The 20,908-nt window shown below is 40.3% G+C and overlaps 1 protein-coding gene across 2 annotated transcripts in view; it reads right to left on the bottom strand.

The window, feature by feature from the left end:
* Positions 1-15,733: 15,733 nt before the first annotated feature.
* TCERG1L (transcription elongation regulator 1 like) overlaps positions 15,734-20,908 on the bottom strand; it is a 224,130-nt gene continuing 218,955 nt past the window's right edge. For both annotated transcript variants that reach the window (XM_042461102.1, XM_042461103.1), the window contains exons 12-13: positions 18,806-18,924; positions 15,734-16,842 (exon numbers count right to left, since the gene is read on the bottom strand). In XM_042461102.1, the coding sequence (XP_042317036.1) occupies positions 16,686-16,842; positions 18,806-18,924 (276 nt within the window). In that variant the 3' untranslated portion in view covers positions 15,734-16,685. The remainder of the gene's footprint in view (positions 16,843-18,805; positions 18,925-20,908) is intronic.

Raw genomic sequence — 20,908 nt, 5'->3', positions numbered from 1 at the left:
TGCCATTCTTATCATATTGGATCCAGCCATTTGATATGTCAAACTTGTGCAGTGCTGCAGTGTTATGTAAAGATCCAAACTTGTTCTAACGCCAGCACTGATACAAGGGCCATGGGAGTCATTTTAAGGAAGTGAACAATGGAATACTTGGTGTTAGGAGATATCTTAACCAGAGTTGGACCACAGGCCCATTAATATAAAGACTACTACTTCCCTGCTAGACACCTGCTATCTTGAGTAGTGACTAATCCATGTCTGACATATTAAAGCTGAGTTTAGATACAGGTATATCATATCATCCACTGCTGACTAACTGGATCTCGCCTAATCATAGTCATTGTTCTTCCCTGCCCTCAGTTTGGCTAGTGTAAACTGATAAGCAAATGAAACTCAGCCTCAAGGGCTCAAACTAGAAGATACATTGAATATTACAATTCCTTTCCCATATCTTCAAACTTAAAAAAAAAAAAGGCTGAAGAACTGGGACTGATCCAGATTTAGGCTACCAACATGGAGGAGAGAGTAGTTCTGTACAATGAAAATTGCTTTCCTCAAAGCTTATGTTTTTCAGGAAAGCCTATATTTCCAACCACAGCAGCTTGCATCCAAGGGCAAATAAAACTGCAGGGTAGGGAGATTTTAATCAGGAAAGTGATGCCAAAAGAAAGGGTTAACTCCACGCAAATGTCTCAGTCTGGATTTCCCTACACCAAATGCTGCTACTCTATTTTATTAAAGGATGTTTAGCATACTGTCAAGTTTGGTCCTTAGTTTGGCTATTTGGGATGTATGAAAAAGACAAGACTTAACATTCCACTCTTCAGGCAGTGGGTAAGACTTTTCTTATCTTTACCCACCTTTCTTTGGCTGCTTCCCAAGGTAATTCCTTGTCTTTTATGGTTCAGCAATTCTATGCAGTTTGTGCAATGGAGAAGAAGGACTTGCCTTACCTGCAATCTACTCTTAGTTAGAGATGTGGCAGAGGGGAACACCCAGCTTTAAAAAATATTTGAAGTGCTTTTGCTTATGTTCTTATTCCATTCCTGTTTCAGCACAGAAAATTGAGAATGGGGGACTATTTAAATATGTCATCGTTTTCTTTCCTAACATTTCACTGTCTATCCAAACCCAATGAAAAATGACTATCTTTATCTTTTTATTTTTGCAGGAATTGTTGCCTGGAACACCAATTATGTCTGGTTCATTATCGTTGCTCAATTGCTTAACGTTAGACATTGCTCTTCCTTTCCTCTTCCTCCTTCTCTGCAACTTGCTTGGGGCATTAACGACAACAGTACCTACAGGCAAGATTACAGTCTGTCACTGATTCAGAATCATGGATGACAACACATCATGCCGCCTGCATTTTGAGCAGATACTGCTAATAAAAATGACCTCTCAGAGCAATAGGGTCAACTCTTGCGATACTTATTTGCAAGCAAGAAAATGGTGAGGGGCAGCGAGAGATAGAGCTTTGTTGGGAATGAAAAGTGATGGAGACAGATCCTTCTGAGACAGGCTGATAATAGATAGGAGCAGGGAGAAATACAGGCAGGAGTGGCAATGTGTAGAAATACTTGCATAACATAAGTCCTGTGAACAATTGCCCATGTTGGTTTCTAGCCACAATTAGCCTTTATATTCCTTCATGCTAGTTTATTGATTTCTGATTCTGAAACCCAACCTTTAATTGTAAAATAAGACATAGAAGAATCAGTGTTTCAGTTAGTATTTTACTTGGAACAACAGAACAGGAGTGAATGAATCCACCAATCTTCCCAGTTGTCTGAACTTAACAACCTTATCTTTAACTTGTCACCTTATAATGGCAATGGAACAGTGGCCAGAATCTTCTATGCACTGCTTAACCTTGGCAGTTACATAACTATGTAATAGATGGCATATGTAGTAGATGGCAGTTTCCCCTGTCATCAACACTCACCAGGCAGCACCCACTGCAATCAATGGGGAAAACAGCTGAGTAATGTCTCTGCTGAAATCCCCCCTCACAGCTGCGATCACTCACAAGAGTGGGGTGAGAATATCAGTCTGCCACTTTTTGAGCAGCAAGAGAAAAGGCCCCCATCAATTGCAGTGGCAATTAGGATTCATTAGGATCTGGTATGGCTGTTTGGCCAAACAGATATGCCAGATCCTAAATGGGCTTTCTGGATGCCTCAGCAGTGGCTTCTGGGGGACAATGCCTTCTATTTAGAGTTTGCTGTGCCTGTTCACCTGAGCAGCCACTCCAGACCCTGAATAGAAGGCACTGCCACCCCCAGCAGCAGTTTGACCAGGCAGCAAGGGGGTGGCTGGGAAGCAGGCAAGTGATACAGCTGGAGCAAGAAGCAGGTCACCTTCCCCCCTCCCCCCCAGCATCACTCCTCCACACCAGATGATACCAACCACAGTAATGCCACTGAGTGCCTGCTGGTAAATGGTACTGAGGGACTGTCACAATCCCATGATGAAGCAGTCCCAAAGGTATAACTCTAGGTTACATATTCATAGCTACCCAATAGGATTGCAACCATTTTTTAAAGTCACCCTATGGACTCCTTGCCACCCTCAATCCTGCTGTTTCTGCTCCAGTAAAAAGAAGACGCAATATCAGTATGGGCAGTTTTGCTTTGAATAGTGCTTTGCATAGTGCACAATGCACCAAATCTAGCACTATTCTGGTGAATTAGCTGAGGAGGTGGGGAGGCAGTTGCCACTACAAGCAAGGCAGAATATTCTCAAAGGTGAGGAGGCAGGTGAAGGAAGGAAATGTAAGAAATGCTCTCAGATCAATGCTAGTGGAATATTTTAAAACTCAAATTCTTTCCATCCCAAATGTATAATTTGTGAAGTTTGAAAAATTCTTCAAAACAAGACTCAATCAAAATTTGCACTGACCAATTTCAGTAGGTACAGCTATTCTTAGCATGAAAAGACCCATATTATAGTTGGCCATTTTACAAGTGTTTTACTTCTCAGGAACAAAAAAGAGAACTTAGGCGCATTACAGACTGCCCGTTTGGGGCGGCCTGTAACCGGCCCTTTCCCTGCCGGATTGGGGCCTCAGCTGCCAGAATGGCAGCCTCTGAGGCCCTGATCCGCCGCTTTCCAGGCCGCGGGGAAGCGGCAAAAGGCTGCTTCCCCACGGCCTGGAAAGAGGTGTCCTTGTGGCTTCAAGCCCCAAGGACACCCCAACGGCAGCGGAGACTCTCAGAAAGGGGCTGCTCCACCCCTTTCTGATTTGCGTCGCTGGTGCAGCTGTCACACGGCTGCGCCAGCAACGCAAACCAGGAAGGAGCTCCATTTTGGAGCTCCTTCCTGCTCTGCCGAAAGGGCGCACTAAGCGCCCTCGCGTGGCACGACGACGTCACGTCCGCGCTGCCCCGTTTGGAGGCGGTGCGTTCATGATGTCATCATGGCAGCCCCATGTGGAAGGGGCACCGCCATTTTGTACGGACTCAGTCCGTACTAGGGTTAGGGGCGTCTAGAAGCGATGCCCCTTTTTAACTCTAGTATGGACTGAGCCCGTAGTTTAAGGCCTGTCTGTAACCGGCCTTAATTCACCATTAAAGTGGTTGAATACATATGAAGTCAAACCCAGGCTTTGAACACTTTAAACATTAAAGAGTCTGAGCCTAAATTGATGAATTGCTCCATTTTCATTTCTCCCATATTTGATTTTTTTTAAATAAATAAATCAATTTTTTAAAATTCCAAATATTAATAAATTCAAAAATGTTTGGTAAATTCTCATAAAGAATTAATTGAATTTCTCCCTTCCCTAGAAGTCCCCTGACTTATGACTCATCTGGTCATGAAACAGAAATTAAACCTGAGATATAGATGTAATAGTACAATAATCTAGGTGTAGATGTGATGAGCAAGTGTCAAAGCCATCCAAATACAGCTGAGTGACATATGCCTACTTTGGAAATAATGAGAAACTTAAAACATGATTTTAAAAATAAAATCAGTTGGAGCTTTCTTTTGGTGGGAATAAGATGTGATGTAGTGGGAACTAATGTGATGTAGTGGTTTAAGTAAGTCTCAAGGAAACCAATGTTTGAATCCTCACTCAGACAGGGAAATCTACTGGTTGATATTGGACAAGCCACACTCTCTCATCCTCTGAGGAAAGCAATGGCAAACTCACTCTGAACAAATCCTGTGAAGAAAACCCTGTGATACATTTGCCTTTGTTGTGTTTCTCTACAGCCAGTTTGAACTTATAGTATCTTAAGGTGAACCTATCCTAGGGTTTTCTTGCCAAGATTTGTTCAGAAGGGGTTTATCTTTGCCTTTATTTTCATTTGAGGTCAAGAGAATGCAATTTGCCCAAGGTCACCTAGCAGGTTTCCATGAGCAATTGGGGAATTGGACCATGGTCTCCCAGAATCCTAGTCCAACTCTCAAACCATTATAACACACTGGGTCTCAAAATAATGTTTGTCATCACCACCAACAACAAGAACAAGTGCAAAGTTCAGTCCTAAAATTATAAAATTCAGAGCAGGCAACATTAGTGGAAAAGCAGACATGTTAAAATAAGGCACACCACACAAAGTGAACTATGCTAATATATACACATTTCCAGTTTTTTAAAAAAATTAAATATGTCATTCAACAAATTCAGAATGATACTAGAGCTCGTACATATTTTATATTGAATACCCTTGAAGGTGTTTAACAAGACTGCTATGTTCCCCCTCATAAATGATTCTCATTTGAACATGTCAGCACAATGAAGGACTTCAGTGAAAGAAGGCTTTGTGTCTCTTAACTCTGAATGTGAAAACAGTTACTGTATACGCTAACTATATTGTCTTAGAGTGCATGTTATAATGATACATTGCTTGGGCCTGGTTTCAGATAAGCCCTAAATTCCATGATAGAATAAAGCAGGGATCTAAATATGATGTATATATAAACAAAATTGAAGTCTGGAGAAGGTCAGTCAGAACTGTGCCATGCATTCAAATGTGTTATTTGTATAGAGATTATCTTAACACCTGAACACGTTTTCTTCTTCTATGAACAATCCTGTACTTTCCAAGTCCTCAAGTATATTCATTTATCTACTTGTAACCTTTCTTTCCTTCGAGGAGCTCAAGGCATTGTGCTCCTACTCCCTCATTTTATCTTCCTAGCAAACCTGGAAAGCAGATGAGGCTGTGAGATAGGGATTGGTCCAAGATACCCAGCAAGTTCTATGGCTGAATGGGGATTTGAACCTGAGTCTCCCTACTCTTTTTCTGAAATTATACCATAGGATGTATTTCCCTGTTTATTTTATTCCTGCATGCAAGAATGAATAATTTCTGCAATTTTCTGCCTTCTCTGTGACAATGCTAGGGTTTCTGTTTGTGCTTTAGAGTTGTGTTAGGGAAATTCATTAACTGTCAAAATACAGATGGTTTCCCTCTGCAGAAAACATAGTTTGGGCTGTAAAGATTGTTCCTGCATAAAAATGTGTGTTTGTGTGTGTGTGTGTGTGTGTGTGTGTGTGTGTTTTGGAGGGGGGTATGCAGAAAATACATGCAAGAAAACATGTTTCTCTTTCTAAGCACAAATCTGTATGTTTACACAAAATGAATATATTGTGTGTATATTTGTAGGCTCTACGTACATATGGCACCTTTGATTATATGGCCGTCAAGAAACAGGTGTAATCTGGATAATCACACACTTTGTATGTTCATTTGTACCTAAAGAAGCCCTGATGGTGCAGTGGTTAAATGCCAGTATTGCAGCCACACGGTTGTGAGTTCAATCTTAGGGTTCCACGGTTGACTCAGCCTTGCCTCCTTCCATAGGTTGCTAAAATGAGTACCTAGCTTGCTGGGGGCAGTTAGCTTACATGTTGTAAACCACTTAGAAACTACTTAGTTCAGTATGAAGTGGTATAGAAATGTAAATGCTATTGCTATTGCTAAATTGTTATTGTTAATTGCTCTCAAGTTGCCCTTGACTCATGGTGGCCCCTTGAATGAGACATCTCCAAAACTCCCTATCTTCCACCACTCTACTCAGACCCGTGATCTCCCTGTGTCTATCCATCTGGCATGTGGTCTTCCTCTCTTTCTATTGCCTTCCACTTTTCCTAGCATCATTGTCTTTTCTAATTAATTAGTCATCATGGCTTCCAGGGAGAGTTTGGGCTTGATCTGTTGTAGGACCCATTTGTTTGTCTTTTTGACCATCCACAGTATTCTCACCACTCTTTTCCAGTATCACATCTAAAATTAGTTGATTTTCTTTCTACCTGCTTTCTTCACTGTCCAGTTTACACATCTGTGAAGAATACAGTGATTTAGACAATCTTAACTTAAGTATTCAGTGTTGTGTCTTTATACTTTAGTATCCTGTCTAGTTCTTTCCTAGCTGGCCATCCCAATCCTAGTCTTCTGATTTCTTGACTGCAGTCTCCACTCTGATCAATATTTGATCCAAGGGTATGGGAACTCTTTGACTCTCACTATTTCTATTTTGATGGAATGCAGTGGCTCAAGTGGTTAAGACGCTGAATCTGTTGATTGCAAGATTGGCAGGTTGGCAGTTCAAAGCCTGGGTGCCCCATGATGGGGAAAGCTCCCGTCACTAGTCCCAGCTTCTGCCAACCTAGCAGTTCAAAAGCAGGCAAATGTATGAAGATAAATAGGTATTACTTCAGGGAAAAGGTAAACAGCATTCTGTGCAATCATGCTGGCCACATGATCACAGAGTAGCCTCTGACAAGACTGGCTCCGGCTTAGTAAGAGAGATGAGCACTGCCCCCTATGGTTGGACACGACTTGACAACCTTGTCACTGGGGATTACCTTTACCTTTGTTGGGGCATAGAGAGAAGGTCCATGTACCTTACGGCCACATGCAGAGTTGATGCACATAGGCAGGATGCCTAGAAGAAGGTCTGCAAAGAGCGACGGTTCTGCAAAGCCTCTGAGCTGAACAGCAAATTTCCTCCCACATACAGGCTGCTGCCTTGGGCTCCCAGCCTGAAGAAATGAATCTCCAGACAGCGAGACTTCACTCAACATGAGGGCTTTTAATCCTTTTGCCAATTATTTACAAAGATTACACTGAGTATCAGACAGCAGTCTTGAATACTCACTATCATACAATCCAACAAAGTGCTTCGCCAACCACAGATCACAACAACCCAACAATGGAGATAATCACCTTCTCCCTTATATACTCTTGGCAGTCATGTGACAGTCATGCCACCAATGAAACCTGGCTGGTTTCATACCCAGTACCTGTTGCATCAGAATGTCACCCATGATGCACTGCTTCACCTACTGTGCATGTTGCATCAGACTTCCCATGCTGCGCAGCTCACCAAATGCTGACTCATACACCTCTCACTTGTAGTAACCTCTACTCCAGTTACACCTAGTGGCCACATCCATATCATTTTCAGATCAGTGTGGCACATGGTCCTGACAACCTTTTCCTATTTCTTTCTTACCATTATCTAGGATGAATTCATGTAGTTCTTTGATGATCGTTATTTTTGTTTTCTTAATATTTAGCATTAAGCCTACCTTAGCATTTTCTTATTTGACTTTCTTTAGTACAGTAATTGTAAATATACACTCCAAATGACTGTTCCAATTTGATATGGAATTCTCAAGAGCACATGTTTTCAAAACAGCATGAGATACAGGACTAACATCTATTTGTTCTTTAAAGATGGACACCTGCCTTAATTGGTGGTTATGTCATGCATTCCTATGCCTGCATACCATACCCTTGTTGTTTCTTCCAACTCTATGATTCTATTATTTTTCACAGCATGACTTTTCTCTTACTGAATTTTATAGAATCATAGTGTTGAAAGAGACCACGGGAGCAATCCAGTCTAACCTCCTGCCATGTAGGAATACACAATGAAAGCATTGCCAACAGATAGTCATCCAGCATCTGTTTAAAACCCTCCAAAGAAGGAGACTCCACCACTCTCCAAGAGAGTTGTTTCACTGTCAGATAGCTCTTACTGTCAGGAAATGCTTCCTAATGTTTAGGTGGAATTTTTATAGTTTGTTTAAGATAGAATTCCTTAAACCTGTAGAACTTGGACATTATTTTTCTTAGCCTCCTGCGCTGGTACATTGGCCCTGGTGTCGAGGGGATTCTGGGCACTGTATTGAAAAATACAATTTCCCCAAACTCTGGGGATATTCAATTGTTTTTCAATTCTTACAGTTTTATCCAGTTTTATATTCTTGCAGTTTTCTTATCATTCATTGTAAGAGTCTCATAGATCAAGCCAAAACAAAGGACTGGGTCTTGTTGTGTGACCTATGTTTGTTTTCATTCAAAGCCTGAGTCTTTGTCCTTTCATTTTTAATCACATCAGTTCTTTTCTAGCCTTTATTGGTTTAGAAATAACCTAATATACTACCAACATCAGATAGAAATTGGAAAACAAATTAAGCAACCCTCAAAGTGTTTTACTTTCATTGTTCTTAAGTAAATTCACTGAATGTTATGAGTAGCTTTTGGCTTTCAAGTATTATGCATTGCCCTGATTAGCTGAAATGCTCACTGATGCAAACATGGACCCTACTCCCTGGGGCCCATAACATTTTGTCTCTATAAGAAATCTGATTCTTTACTCTGTTAGAAAGAAATGAGATATTGGACAAGCATCCCTTCCCAACTTCTTTTAAAGCACACAAAAGACATACTCCTCTTCCTTGACCATATGAATAACAAAGTGTTAAACATCCATTTGGGAGGCCCCAGTTTCAGAGACACCGCCCTTCTGCAAAAAAAGAAAAAAAGTATTTCATTGGGTGACTGTATGCTATGTATTAAATACTTCCATATGTGCCCAGCATATGAACCCCAGGGCCCTGTTTGAATGTATTCTTCCTCACTTTACCTGTCAATCATGTTGCTTCTGGGAAATGGCATTAGATGGCTTGGGTATAGCACAAATTTTGTCTTCATTCCATTTCCCTTCCAGAGAACCTGTGCTTGCTGTCCACCAAGAGGTTCTGAGTAAAGAATGTTGTTCAGTCGGTTAGTACTGATCTGGCTTTAAGTGCTTGAACTGTGTAAATCAAGTAGTGTTTGTTTAAAATTCTGTCTTCTCTTTCTCTAACATTTTACTTGGAGTTCCCAATAAAAAATAAGGAAGATTTGAATTAGAAACATGTAGTTGATTCTCAACTTTTGCATAGATAATCTCATCCACAGTAATAACTAATGCTACTTAATATAAAATACTTAAGCATAGAAGAGGGAGTGAGCTCTAGTCTCCTCTGCCCTGTATCTTCCTGAAAGTAACTAGCTCTACATCAGTGTCCAGATTGGGGATCTCAGATGGGCTATAAATAATGCACATAGCTACATTCTTTATTATATATGGGCCTGTTACAGACTACCAAAATAAAGCTGCTTCGGGTCTCTTTGGAGGTATGCTGTTTAAATGATGCATGGGTCCTAAGAGTCCGGAGATCGCGCCAAAGCCACACTCCATTCCTTAGCACTGGAGTGAAGCTTTGGTGCAGCTTCTGAATTCTTACGATGCATGCATCATTTAAACATCATACCTCCAAAGAGACCCGAAGCAGCTTTAATTTGGCAGTCTGTAACAGGCCATGGTAAGCATAATACTAAACACTTTTAAGTGTTTAATATATATCTATATCTAATCTAGATCTAGATCTAGATATATCGATATATATATATATATAGTAAGCATTATTTAATATACAGCGGGTCCTGTGCACACCATTACTGTAATTGGCATGTGGCTTCCACATAAGCTGGAAGCCGCATATAGTGCGCCTGCATATGTTTAGTATCATGCATATAAATATATATATATATGCATGATACTAAACTCTTTTAAGTTCTTTATACTTTAGTGAGAAGTCAGTGTGCAATGAAATGAATTGGACTTTGAATAGTTGGCATTGGCGAGATTGTTTCCCATATGTATGGGACAATAGAAAACCAATTCTTTTTAAGATGCATATTTAACAGTGATTCCCCCCCCCCCATAGACCTGTTAAATATAAAAAGAAGAAAAATAAAACATTTTTTAAAATGGAGTGTAGTGCTTCTATGCATAACACAGAATCACACAGAACAATCATGCAGAAAAGGTATTGCCTTCTACTTCTTAAGAAATTATTCACATCACATATATGGTGAAATGTCAGTGTGACTGTAGTGGTTACAATATTGGATTGACTCTTTGAAGTTCCAAGTTCAAGCCCCTGCTGAGGCATGAAACTCACTGGGTAGCCTTGGGACTCACTGAGTTTGATTCGGCATATGCAAAGGAGTGTGCCTAGTGATTAGGGATGCAATTCTTTGCTCATTTTATTCTTGATGGAAGCAATAAGTAATTTTAGTAGTTTTCTTCCCAATGTAACAGAATCTTCAAAGATTGCACATTTTGCTCAGAAACTATGGTCAGTTAGGACTTTAATGATCTACCATGGAATAACAAGACCAGACACAAAAGGTGGGTTTCATAAGGACCACTTTATTGACCATGTGTGGTTTTTGTTTGTTTGTGTTAAGAAAAAAGCTTTTTCTCCACAGGAAACAGCACTTTCTGCACAGAAAATAATGTTTCTGTAAAAAAAATGTTTTCTGAACAACATACACAAATTCACATGCAAATTTTGTGCAGAGTAAGAAGTTTGTCACATACAGTGATAAACATACACTGGAAGCCACACTGGAAAGAAGGGAGGTGTGCACTGGAAGAAAACAATGGCAAGCGCTCTCGTGGCATGTGTCAGAGCACTTCTGGAGGATGGGTGATGTTTGGGCCACAGCGCAGTGCAGCAACTATTTTGCATGTGGTAAAATCAGTTTTAACCTGTTCCAGCCTGATCCTGTCCTGTGCCCGGATCGGCGTGAAAAATTACATGTGATTTTCACTATGTCAGTGAGAACCCTGAATTTCCAGCAACTTTTCTTGTGTAGAAAGTCTACAAGTGAACAGAAACTTATGCTCTTCAGGCTTGTCACTTTGTACATGAAGACAATGAAAATGGAAACAATGGGGCTGCTCTGTCTGAACAAAGCTTCAAACAAACCTCTCCTCTCTACCTCACAGACTGCTGTTCTAAGGTTAAAGTGGAGATGTAGGGAGCTATGTGTGCTTCCTTGATCTCACTGAAGCAAAAACAGGATATAAATATATCTAATAATAAACGTATGGGTGAAGTCTTGGTGGGCATTATACCCAACAGAAGAATCTCCCCAAAAAGCATTGCATCTCAGATTGAAGGAAATAAACTAGTGCCATGGGAAAGAAGCTATGAAATAATTTATAGGGCAAATTATTTTCTGAAACTTGGAGATACATTCAGAATAATAAAAATAAATGTTTGGGTCCAGCTGTAAGTGCCTTGTAATTGGGGGACACAGACACTTGCATTTCGTCCTCACAGCAACTCCCCAGTTCCTGTAAATTTTATTCGTATGTGTGTGAGAGAGACAGAAAGAGATAAAGAGAAAGAGTGCTATGTGTCAGAGAGACAGATTCCCCAATGTCATGTGGAAGACCTTCCTGTGGAACATTCAGTTCCAAGAAGTTGGTTTCTAGATCCATTCCAATATAACAGAGGCTTCACTCCTGTTGGTAGTCCTAACCAATGTAGACAAATGGAATAAATAGGATTTACATAATCTTGATTTTTTTATTGAGCAACCAGGCCAATGAGTCTGTTCCATTTGGGTTTACCATTTGTATTCAGAACAGACTTGGAAAACAATAGTGTTGAGAAGCTTCCTTTGAAAATCATCTTACCAGTCTTCATATATGCTAGTTGGTCCTGCAGTCCTATGCTCAGTCACCTAGGGGACTAAACAATCAAGATAGTCATTATTTCTTTTATGCTCAACATGTCAAGACACACCATTTTAAAAAAGCTAACTGCTATAAGATTTTTCATTCTATAGGAGAGTTAAAAGATGAGAGTTTTGGTGTTTTTTTTTTTTTTTAAGTATCACCAGCCACAAAAACAAAGACAAGATTCTTACACAAAAGTGTAATTTGGACAAAACTCCACACTTTTGGAAAAAGGCATTGTCCTTTCAAACGAAACAAAAAAGCAAAACTATTTGAAGCTTGATGTCTACTAAGCACACAGCTAAACACAATCAGGCTTAAATCAGTAAATATGGGTAGGATTATGCCATATATGTAAATAGGACCTTTGTGAAATATCTGCCCTCAGAGTTTTCTGTTCCCAAACTTTTTTTTAAAAAAAATAGTCTATTTTTTCACACTATAGGAAAAAGCAACAGATTTTTCTTTTCCTTTTATCAACAATGGTAGCACTTCCTTGCAGTCATACTGCATTGCCACCAAAAAAGTTAGTTGCTGTAAGAATATATGCCTGCCAGCAATTACTGTAGCTGATAAATCTATATTTCATGAACAGTTGATGACTGGCAGGCATATGCCTAAGATTTGCTTTCAGGGGAGGGGGGGTCCTCAGTTTAAAAGCAGATACAGAGACGAAATCCTTTCATAGCTAAATAAAAATGCACAAAAGCTGTGCCATTTTTTGATTTCTAACCTCAAACTGCTTATAATGTTCTCCTACTATTACTAAATCAATACCACCTTCTTCAGGGAGGAAAATAACAGTTTAAGGGAAATATGTTTTAATACAAACAAAACACCACCTGAAATACAAAAGCTCCTGCTTTTACCGTCGGATCCTCTTCAGATGTACACCATCTTTTCTGCTAATGCTCTTTAAAGTTAAACATATTCTCGTTTCTTATGGGTTGCTTGTTTTGAGCCAAGGAAATGCAGCTCTTTTTTTGTGTGTGTGACAGAGGAAAGCTTATTTCTTCAAAGGAAGAAAGGAAGAAACAACTACAAAAGCTGTTTTGCTTCAGCTGGTAAAACAAGATCTAAGGACATGGCAGCAGAATGCCTTCAGCTCAGAGGCAAAGACTGCTTTCTTCACAATATTCTCTGGAGCTCATTAGTATATTGTTTTTTTCACAATAAGTTAGCTCCTGTCCCCTTCCTTTTCGGAAACCTTTTCAGCTTTAAAACTTCAAGGGGCATCATCTTGTTTGAGGTTTACCTTCATGTGGCCTGCAAACTTGAAGCAAAGGAAGATGGCATTCTGTAAACAGACATTAGTGATGAATCTGACTTAATTATATGATTGCAGATCGGTGCCATTGGAAATCACTTTATTTGGCTGAGAAATTTGTTCAGCTTGCTGTCCAATGGAAACTTACCACGTTTGCTCTTCCCAAACCTAAATATTACCCAGAATGCATTTCGAACTTTAGTAAAAATGTTATGGAGGGAGGGAGAACAGACAAAAATGCATACAGTTGAAACAAAGCACTGAAAATTGTGCTATTCAGTGGGGGGTGGGATCTTGAAAGACAGAGTGCATGTTAAGAAGTGTATTATTATTTTGCTAAACACACATGAAAGTATATGTAGGCTCCCATAAAGATTGGGGGGAAATATTTTTTCAATGCAACACAGAAACAGGAGAAAATGAACTGAACAGTGGACAGGGAAATGGGTCTTGCTTTACAGATTTACTGAACGGTGGCCCAATCTGTATGATGCTCCATGGCTGAATGCAATTGATTTGTCATGTGAAAGTAGCTGCAAAGTGGAGCTGCTAAACCTAGATTGGTTTAGAGCATGGGGTGATCATCTATAAATCAAACACTGTGTATTTGAAACTAACCTAGGCACCTAGCATCTCTGGCCCACTGTATAGTCCATATAGGATCCACTGCTGATACCAGCCAGGATGTCTGGATAGGTATGTTCTGTGATAAATAGCTTTGGGCCACCCCACCACAACCTCTGTTTTGCAATGGATTTTATAGTATTTTTATATACTGTGTGGTAAGAGGCCTCCAATATTTAATATTGGCTTCCATGGTAAATCTTATAATGTCATGTTGTTATAAACAACTGGTCAAACTCAGCCATTTAGGCTTTGTTAACATTTCCCCACAGTATGTCTAAAAGCCGTTTCACACTACTCAATAGCATTATGACTCCATTTTAGTTGCTACAGCAGCATCCTATGGAATCATGGGACCTGCAGCTTGTTGAGGCACTAGAGCTCTTTGACTGAGAATTTGAGTAAGAAGAGCCCTGGTGGTGCAGTGGTTTAATGCCTGTACTGCAGCCACTCACTCACAAACCACAAGGTTGTGAGTTCTATAACAGCCAAGGGCTCAAGCTTGACTGGCTTGCATCTTTCTGAGGTCACTAAAATGAGTACCCAGATTGTTGGGATCAATTAGCTTACATGTTGTAAACCACTTAGGGAGTGCTTAAGTGCACTGATAAGTGGTATACAAAAGTACACGCTATTGCCGTTGCTATTTAAACATTTCTCCACAAACTACAAACCCAAGGATTCCATAGGATGGAGCTATAGCTGTTAAAATGGAATTGTAACATTATAACTGCATAGTGTAAAAAGGCTCTAATTCATTCTGCATTTGCTAGACATAATGACAAGAAGGCTAATCACTAAGATTATTGCACTGCCCTTTTCTGTCCTTCCATCCTGACCTTGACATGGCATGAAAAATTTTAAGCATGAACTGTATTGCACGCCTCCATGCCTAATCCGTAGGCATCCCATTCCCAATCTGGACTTCTCTGGCAGTTTTTTAAAGAATGGGACTTTCCCGTTCTTTGCAAAGTATGAGACAAGTCCTGATCAGGTACAACCTGGACATGGAGGTGTGTGATACAATCCATGCTTAAAAGTGTTCATCCTGCGCTGAGGTCAGGACAAAAAGATGGAAAAGGGCAGTGTGATAATCTTCTAAAAGTCACATAGGTGATTCCTTAACTCACTCTTCGTGGTATCAACAACTAGAAATTTGGTGATCTGTATCCAATGACAATGCATCCAATTGATCTGCATTGGCACAGACCTTTCTCGTAAAATGACACATGTCTTTCTGCACTGGACTTCAAACTGCAGATATGTGAGCCTCATCTGACTGAATGCTCCTCCATATAACAACATAAACTAGATAGTCTGGTCTAGGGTTCACCCTGCAATGCTAGTTTTCTATGTGTAGGGAAATGTTTTTGTAAGGAGGAACATCTACAGCTAATTTACTGTTACTAGCTAATTTGTTTTTTGTTTCCTAACCAATGTAAACAACCAGGAGACTATATATGCAGTTTACAAAAGTTTCCCTGCTGCACACTTGCCACATGTAGCCAAGACAAGTGATTATTTTTAGGTCTGCCAACTTGATATGGTGTTGGACTGTAACTCTGGAGACCAAGGTTCAATTCCCTGTTCAGCCATGGAAACCCATTGCGTGACCTTGGGCAAGTCATACACTTTCAGCCTCAGAGGATGGCAATGGCAAACCAATTCTGAAGAAACATGCTATGAAAATCCCATGGCATAAGACAGGTTGGCATAAGTCAGAAACAACCTGAAGGCGCAGAACAACAACATTACTCAAAGCACCTAAACTCGTGTAGAGCAGCCATTTTAAACTATTTAAATCTACTGCCCATCAGCCCTAGCCAGCATGACCAATGGTTTTAGGTGATGGGAACTGTACTAAAAAAAAATCCGGAGGTTATCAAGTTAGGAAAGGCTGGTGCAGAATGTAAACGTTCTTGTTTTTCATCACCATGTAACAGCTCTGAAGTCTATTGCACCCAAACAGGTATGTTTTCTGACATAGTTTCAAACATTTTGGAAAAGAAAACTGGCCAGTAGTCTTAAAATATTTATTAATTAAAAAAAAGTTAAAATATTTGTTTATACAAAGATGAGACTAATCTCATGCAAACTCTTCGCATACAATAAAAATAACTCAAAATTTAGTAGGATGGGTTTACAAAATAACTTCTTTATAGTAGCTTTTAATAGAGAAGTGCTGCTCTTTTCTGTGTGCTTGGACCATCATTCAGAATAATTTACTTACAAAGCATTTGTTAAAAAGATTTATACATTGTTCTACAGGAAACAATGCCAAGATTTTCACACTCTTCACTATGGTTAACAGTTAATACCCTATTACTACTACTACTCAGAAACTAGACTTAGACCTATGAACATTGAGTAATGATATCCTCAGTACCACTGAACATTCTGAACCATAAATATACAAAGCTGCCCAAACATTGCTGTGCAGCCCAGTCTTAAGCATGTTCACTAAGAAGTAAATTTCCATGAGTTCAGTGGGTCTTACTTCTGAGTGACTGTGCATGGGAGGACAGCCTTTGATATTTTTTTTTCTTTAAATAGTTTTTTTTTCCTTAAAAAAAGTCTTGAGGTTATGTATGACATCTGCTTCTGCTTAATTACAAATCACACTGGATTTCAAATTTGTGTATATTACAAGGAATTTGCATAATTAAAACAATTAAGGGCTCGACATATCATGGTAATTAGAAATGCATCAAACTCGAATGTTGTACAAAAGAGAGCTTCAATATGAAACATTAAGTCTCTGAGAATGAAATATCCAACAGATTCCTGCTGTACAGCCTTGGATGTACTTTCACAGAATCTTCCTCTGCACTAGTGGCTCTTGGGGTTATCTGGATTTTCTTGAAAGTGAGGGATTTGAAACTCAAAAAGATGACACAAAATGCATGCCATTCCTTTCCTCCACTCTAGATGCCACAGTATTTGACTTCCCTTCATATGGCAGATTTCCTTTTTATCTCATTTTACGTAGTCTTATCCTATTCTCTTTGTCTCTCTTTTTAAGGATAAGTATGAACTGATTGAAAAAATGTTCTTGGTCTTTCTTCTTCTGAACAAGTCGAAATCGTTGATCTGTACCATATTTCTCTGCAAACTCTTTAAACGTTGTTCTGAGAGAGGAAGAAAGACAGAAAGGAAACAATGAACAAGAAGCTGCATTATCACAAAGCTCTACAGTTATCAATACACTTTCATATTTTTTGAAACTATGCATCTTTCTTTTTATGACATTTTTCTCATAAAATCACTGCTACTGCATATATTGCCATTGTCACCAACAATGATAGAAAATGGAAAGAAATCAAGATTTCAAATTTTAATTGATCTCCTTTGCTTCTCATCCTAAGTCATTTTCCCTAGTTTCATGGAACATGGCCTATCTCATTGATTTGAGGAATAATTAGTATGCCCTGGACCATCCAGAATAATTTGACAGGATTCTTCAAAATTAAGAGAGTTATTTTTTCCCCTTAGCTTTAGCTTCCCAGTCAGCAAAGTGACCCTGGGCGGCCGAGACTCGCGCTTGGTGGTCTGAGGGGCTTCCGCCTGAGAGGCCTCTCTTGCCTTGGAGAACCTCTCTATGGTTGCTCCTTCCGGTCCTTTGTTCATCTGATTTTGAATGTTGTTTATTCCATGCTGCATTTGTTATTGCCTTTTTCAGAGCCTTCAGGGTGAGTGAGCTTGTTGCCTCATCTCAGAGTAATGTGTCCCAGCGATCTCTACAGTTTAGAGATCTGTCATTCGTGAAACATGCTGTTGCCTTAATGGGTCGCAGGTCCAAGTGCGACCAGCTGGGTTGTGGGTTGACCATAATTCTGAGAAGGCTCAAAGGCTCCCACCTATGCCCAGTTCGAACTATGTGGGACTTTGTGTCTGTTTGCTCTCGCTTTTTGTTCACGCCAATGGATTGCCATTGTCCAGATACCAGTTCGTGGCAGTACTGTGCATGGCGATCAAGCAGTTGAGCTTCATGCCAGAAGACTATGGTGGACATTCCTTTCACATTGGGTCAGTAACCTCAGCATCCCAGGCCAGGATGTCAGTGGAAGCAATCAAGAAGATGGGCAGGTGGAGGTCGAAAGCATACGCTGGTTATGTTTGCCTGCACTTGGACCAAACAGTTGGTCATTAGTTCGTTGGGGTTGGAGGAAGCATTCCTTTCGGAACGTCTTTGGTGGTGGAGCATAGGTCGTGATCTGGGGTGAGTGGTCTCCAGGGCTGCGGAGCACTGGAGTGGGCGTCCTTGGGGACCTGGGTGCGCTGAGGGCATACGTTGTGGCCATTGCGGGGGCCATAATGTTATTGCGTTGCCTGGTGACCAGGGGCTCTTGGAAATACATGCAATCGGATGGTTGCTAGATGGCGTCCCATAGCCCCTAGGCCATCCCAACGTCCGGCCAGGTACAGGCCATTGCAATCATCAAACAACCGGGGTGTTGTTCAGTAATCCAGATCCTGACCTCATGCTTTGGGCCAACCCTGCACTGTTTGCTGTTTGCTTGAAATAAAGTTGTGGCTTTTCCTCCAACTATGCTTATGTGCTTCTTGTGGCGGCGCCCCTCCTAGGCAAATTGTATTTTCTCATCTGAGAAGTGAATCACCTCAAGACCTGAAAACTTCATTCTGTTGCAGGTGTAGACTATGATTTATTGCATGTGTCTTTGTTTCAATTCAGGGTTCAGTCTACTGTTTGATGACTATCCCTATAGCAGGGTTTCCTCAAGACTGCTCAAAGAACAAAATTTGATGGTATAATAGTCTGAGCAATGGACTGGGTCTTGAGAGAGCTAGTTCCTGAACCATGGAACCTACTAGGTGATCTTGGGACAGATATGCTCTCTCAGTCCAAACTGATAGGGGTGCTGTGAGAGAGTGGGAAGGAGTAGTGCTACACCTAGAACATTGAAGAAAAGATGTGACAATACTGTAATTAAGTATTAATAAATTAATTAATTTAACTACACATCCATATTTAACAGTCTGTAGGTTTCACTCGAACAAAACTCAGTTCTAGTTTGCATCTTCCTTCAGAAGGTTCTCAAATGGAATTTATATCAGAAAGCAGCTCTATACCTTGGTGATAATTTAGCTTCTTCCAGCAGCTTTCTGAAGTCTTCTTTGGCGAGTAGTAGCTTGTTTTTCTTTTCCTTGTATTCTTCTCTGATCCGTGTTTTGACAAACTGCTCGAATATCTTCATTTGCAGAGCAGAGGGAAAAACAGATCACACAACATTGTTAAATCAGTTACCTGTTAATATTCTATCCAGTTAGTAAATCTTCATGTTTACTTCTAGAACATAATACAAAGCAGGATATTTAGAAGCTCATGGAAATTCCCTTAAGAAGTTCAATGAATCTTTAGGAAATAGGAGGATCATGGGGCAGTTTATAGGGAAACAATGACTTGAAGGCACACAGCACACACACACACACACACATATCAGTAGGGCTCGGGAAAATGTGACACTCCAGAAGTTGTTGGATTTCTTCTCATGAGTCCTTGTAAACATACACAGTGGCATGTAATCATGGAAGTAGTAGATCATGAAGTTCAAGAGGTCATGGATTCCCCACCTTTGCAAGTAAGGAACACCGTCTCTTTTTTTCCCCCCTATGTTTGTCTAGAAGCACCATCTGTATCATTCAAAGTATCTATGTACATCTTTCTGTTTTTTGGGTCAAGGGGCCATTGCTGGAAGAATTTAGATCACTGGTGCCAGGATGACCACCCTATGGCCAGTCTATGGCCAATGGAGACTGAGGCTTCCTAGGCATCCCCAACTGCAGTTTTGAACCAAGGAGAAGGGAAGTGCTATTGCCCTCCCAGGTTTGGAAGGGTAATGATTCTTCTTTTGTCAAGACTGCAAAGCTGTGGCTGGATGGTGCCCAGGATTCACCACACATACACGATACAGCATAATGAGATGTTACCTCCATGTTCAGTCACCAAGAGAATTCTACCTGGTTTCTGGATCCCACCTGCAGTTTTTAGTAATAACACAGATATATTACCTGAGTTCATATGTCAATTTGCTTGGGTAACAGATCACAAAAAGAAATCAACAAGACCATTTAAGTGTATTTGTCACTAACTGAATGCAATGCTGCACATGACTCGAACATTAAAAGGGATAGATAGGATGTCATTTTATTGTCCTTCATCTTTTTGGTTTGATTACTCAGTCACCATTATAACAGTTAGGTGGAACTGATGGTGTACCGGCTTGTGGTGGAGATTTATTCACCAGTCTTCCATTGACAAGTTTCTTTGTCTCTTTTTTTTCCAGAAAAAGAGTAGCCTGAGGGATGAAGGGCCACTCAGACAATCTGAGGGCGGGGGACATTTTGCCCCAGGGCTGCTCTTTACCCACTCTGGTTTAAAACAATGGTCCCACTCACAGGAACACACTACTATGTCTGCTGTTGTGCTTCTACCCAAGAACTTCTGCAGTAGCTCTCCAACAGTATAGCAGAGAGGCAATGAACTGTGATCTCCCACTGCCCAATCTCAAGCCACACCAGGGAGAGAAAAGATATGGCAACCAAACTACATGGAATTTTCACTAATGAAATGAATGGAGTAATGAAACAGATTATTCCCCCCTGTAGCTGATGCATACCCCAGAACTTCTTGACTCTAATCAAGAGAACATGGGTAACAGGACCTCAACAGAACAACTCAGCAGAAGACCTCAAATAGCTGCTGCCAGTTGGATGACAGAAAGATGGGCTCGATAAACCATATTTCACTTAGTATAGCAAAGTTTCATATGTTCATAAAGGGACTTCAACAAATCTCTGGTAGGTATGTAAATGAGGCAATTGTGTACTTCTTGATCATACCTAACAGTAATTGATTTGACAGGCAATATCTGGCTACAAAACCAAATTGCTTTCACAAAAACAATTTTAGTTCTGTGTGCTTTAGCAGTCATAGAGTAAGTTCCCCAAGGCTCGTGATATTACACCATTTATGTCTGTAGAGTAATCATAGTTAATCTGCTGTGACCTTTCCATTGTAATTGATGTGTGCGAAGAGACAAAATGCCAGTAAAATGAGAGAGAAAGTTCAATTCACAATCTAATTTGACCCACTTAGTTCCAGCATAGCTGCTTTCTTGTGGAGAGATTGGAGAGGAAGCAGCTGGATCATTGTCCTAACTAATGTGAACTATA

This window comes from Sceloporus undulatus, chromosome 3 (assembly GCF_019175285.1).
Source record: "Sceloporus undulatus isolate JIND9_A2432 ecotype Alabama chromosome 3, SceUnd_v1.1, whole genome shotgun sequence".
In the NCBI taxonomy this organism is placed as follows: Eukaryota; Metazoa; Chordata; class Lepidosauria; order Squamata; family Phrynosomatidae; genus Sceloporus; species Sceloporus undulatus.
The sequence above is the reverse complement of the archived record's forward strand: the minus strand, read 5'-3'. Positions and strand labels throughout refer to the sequence as shown.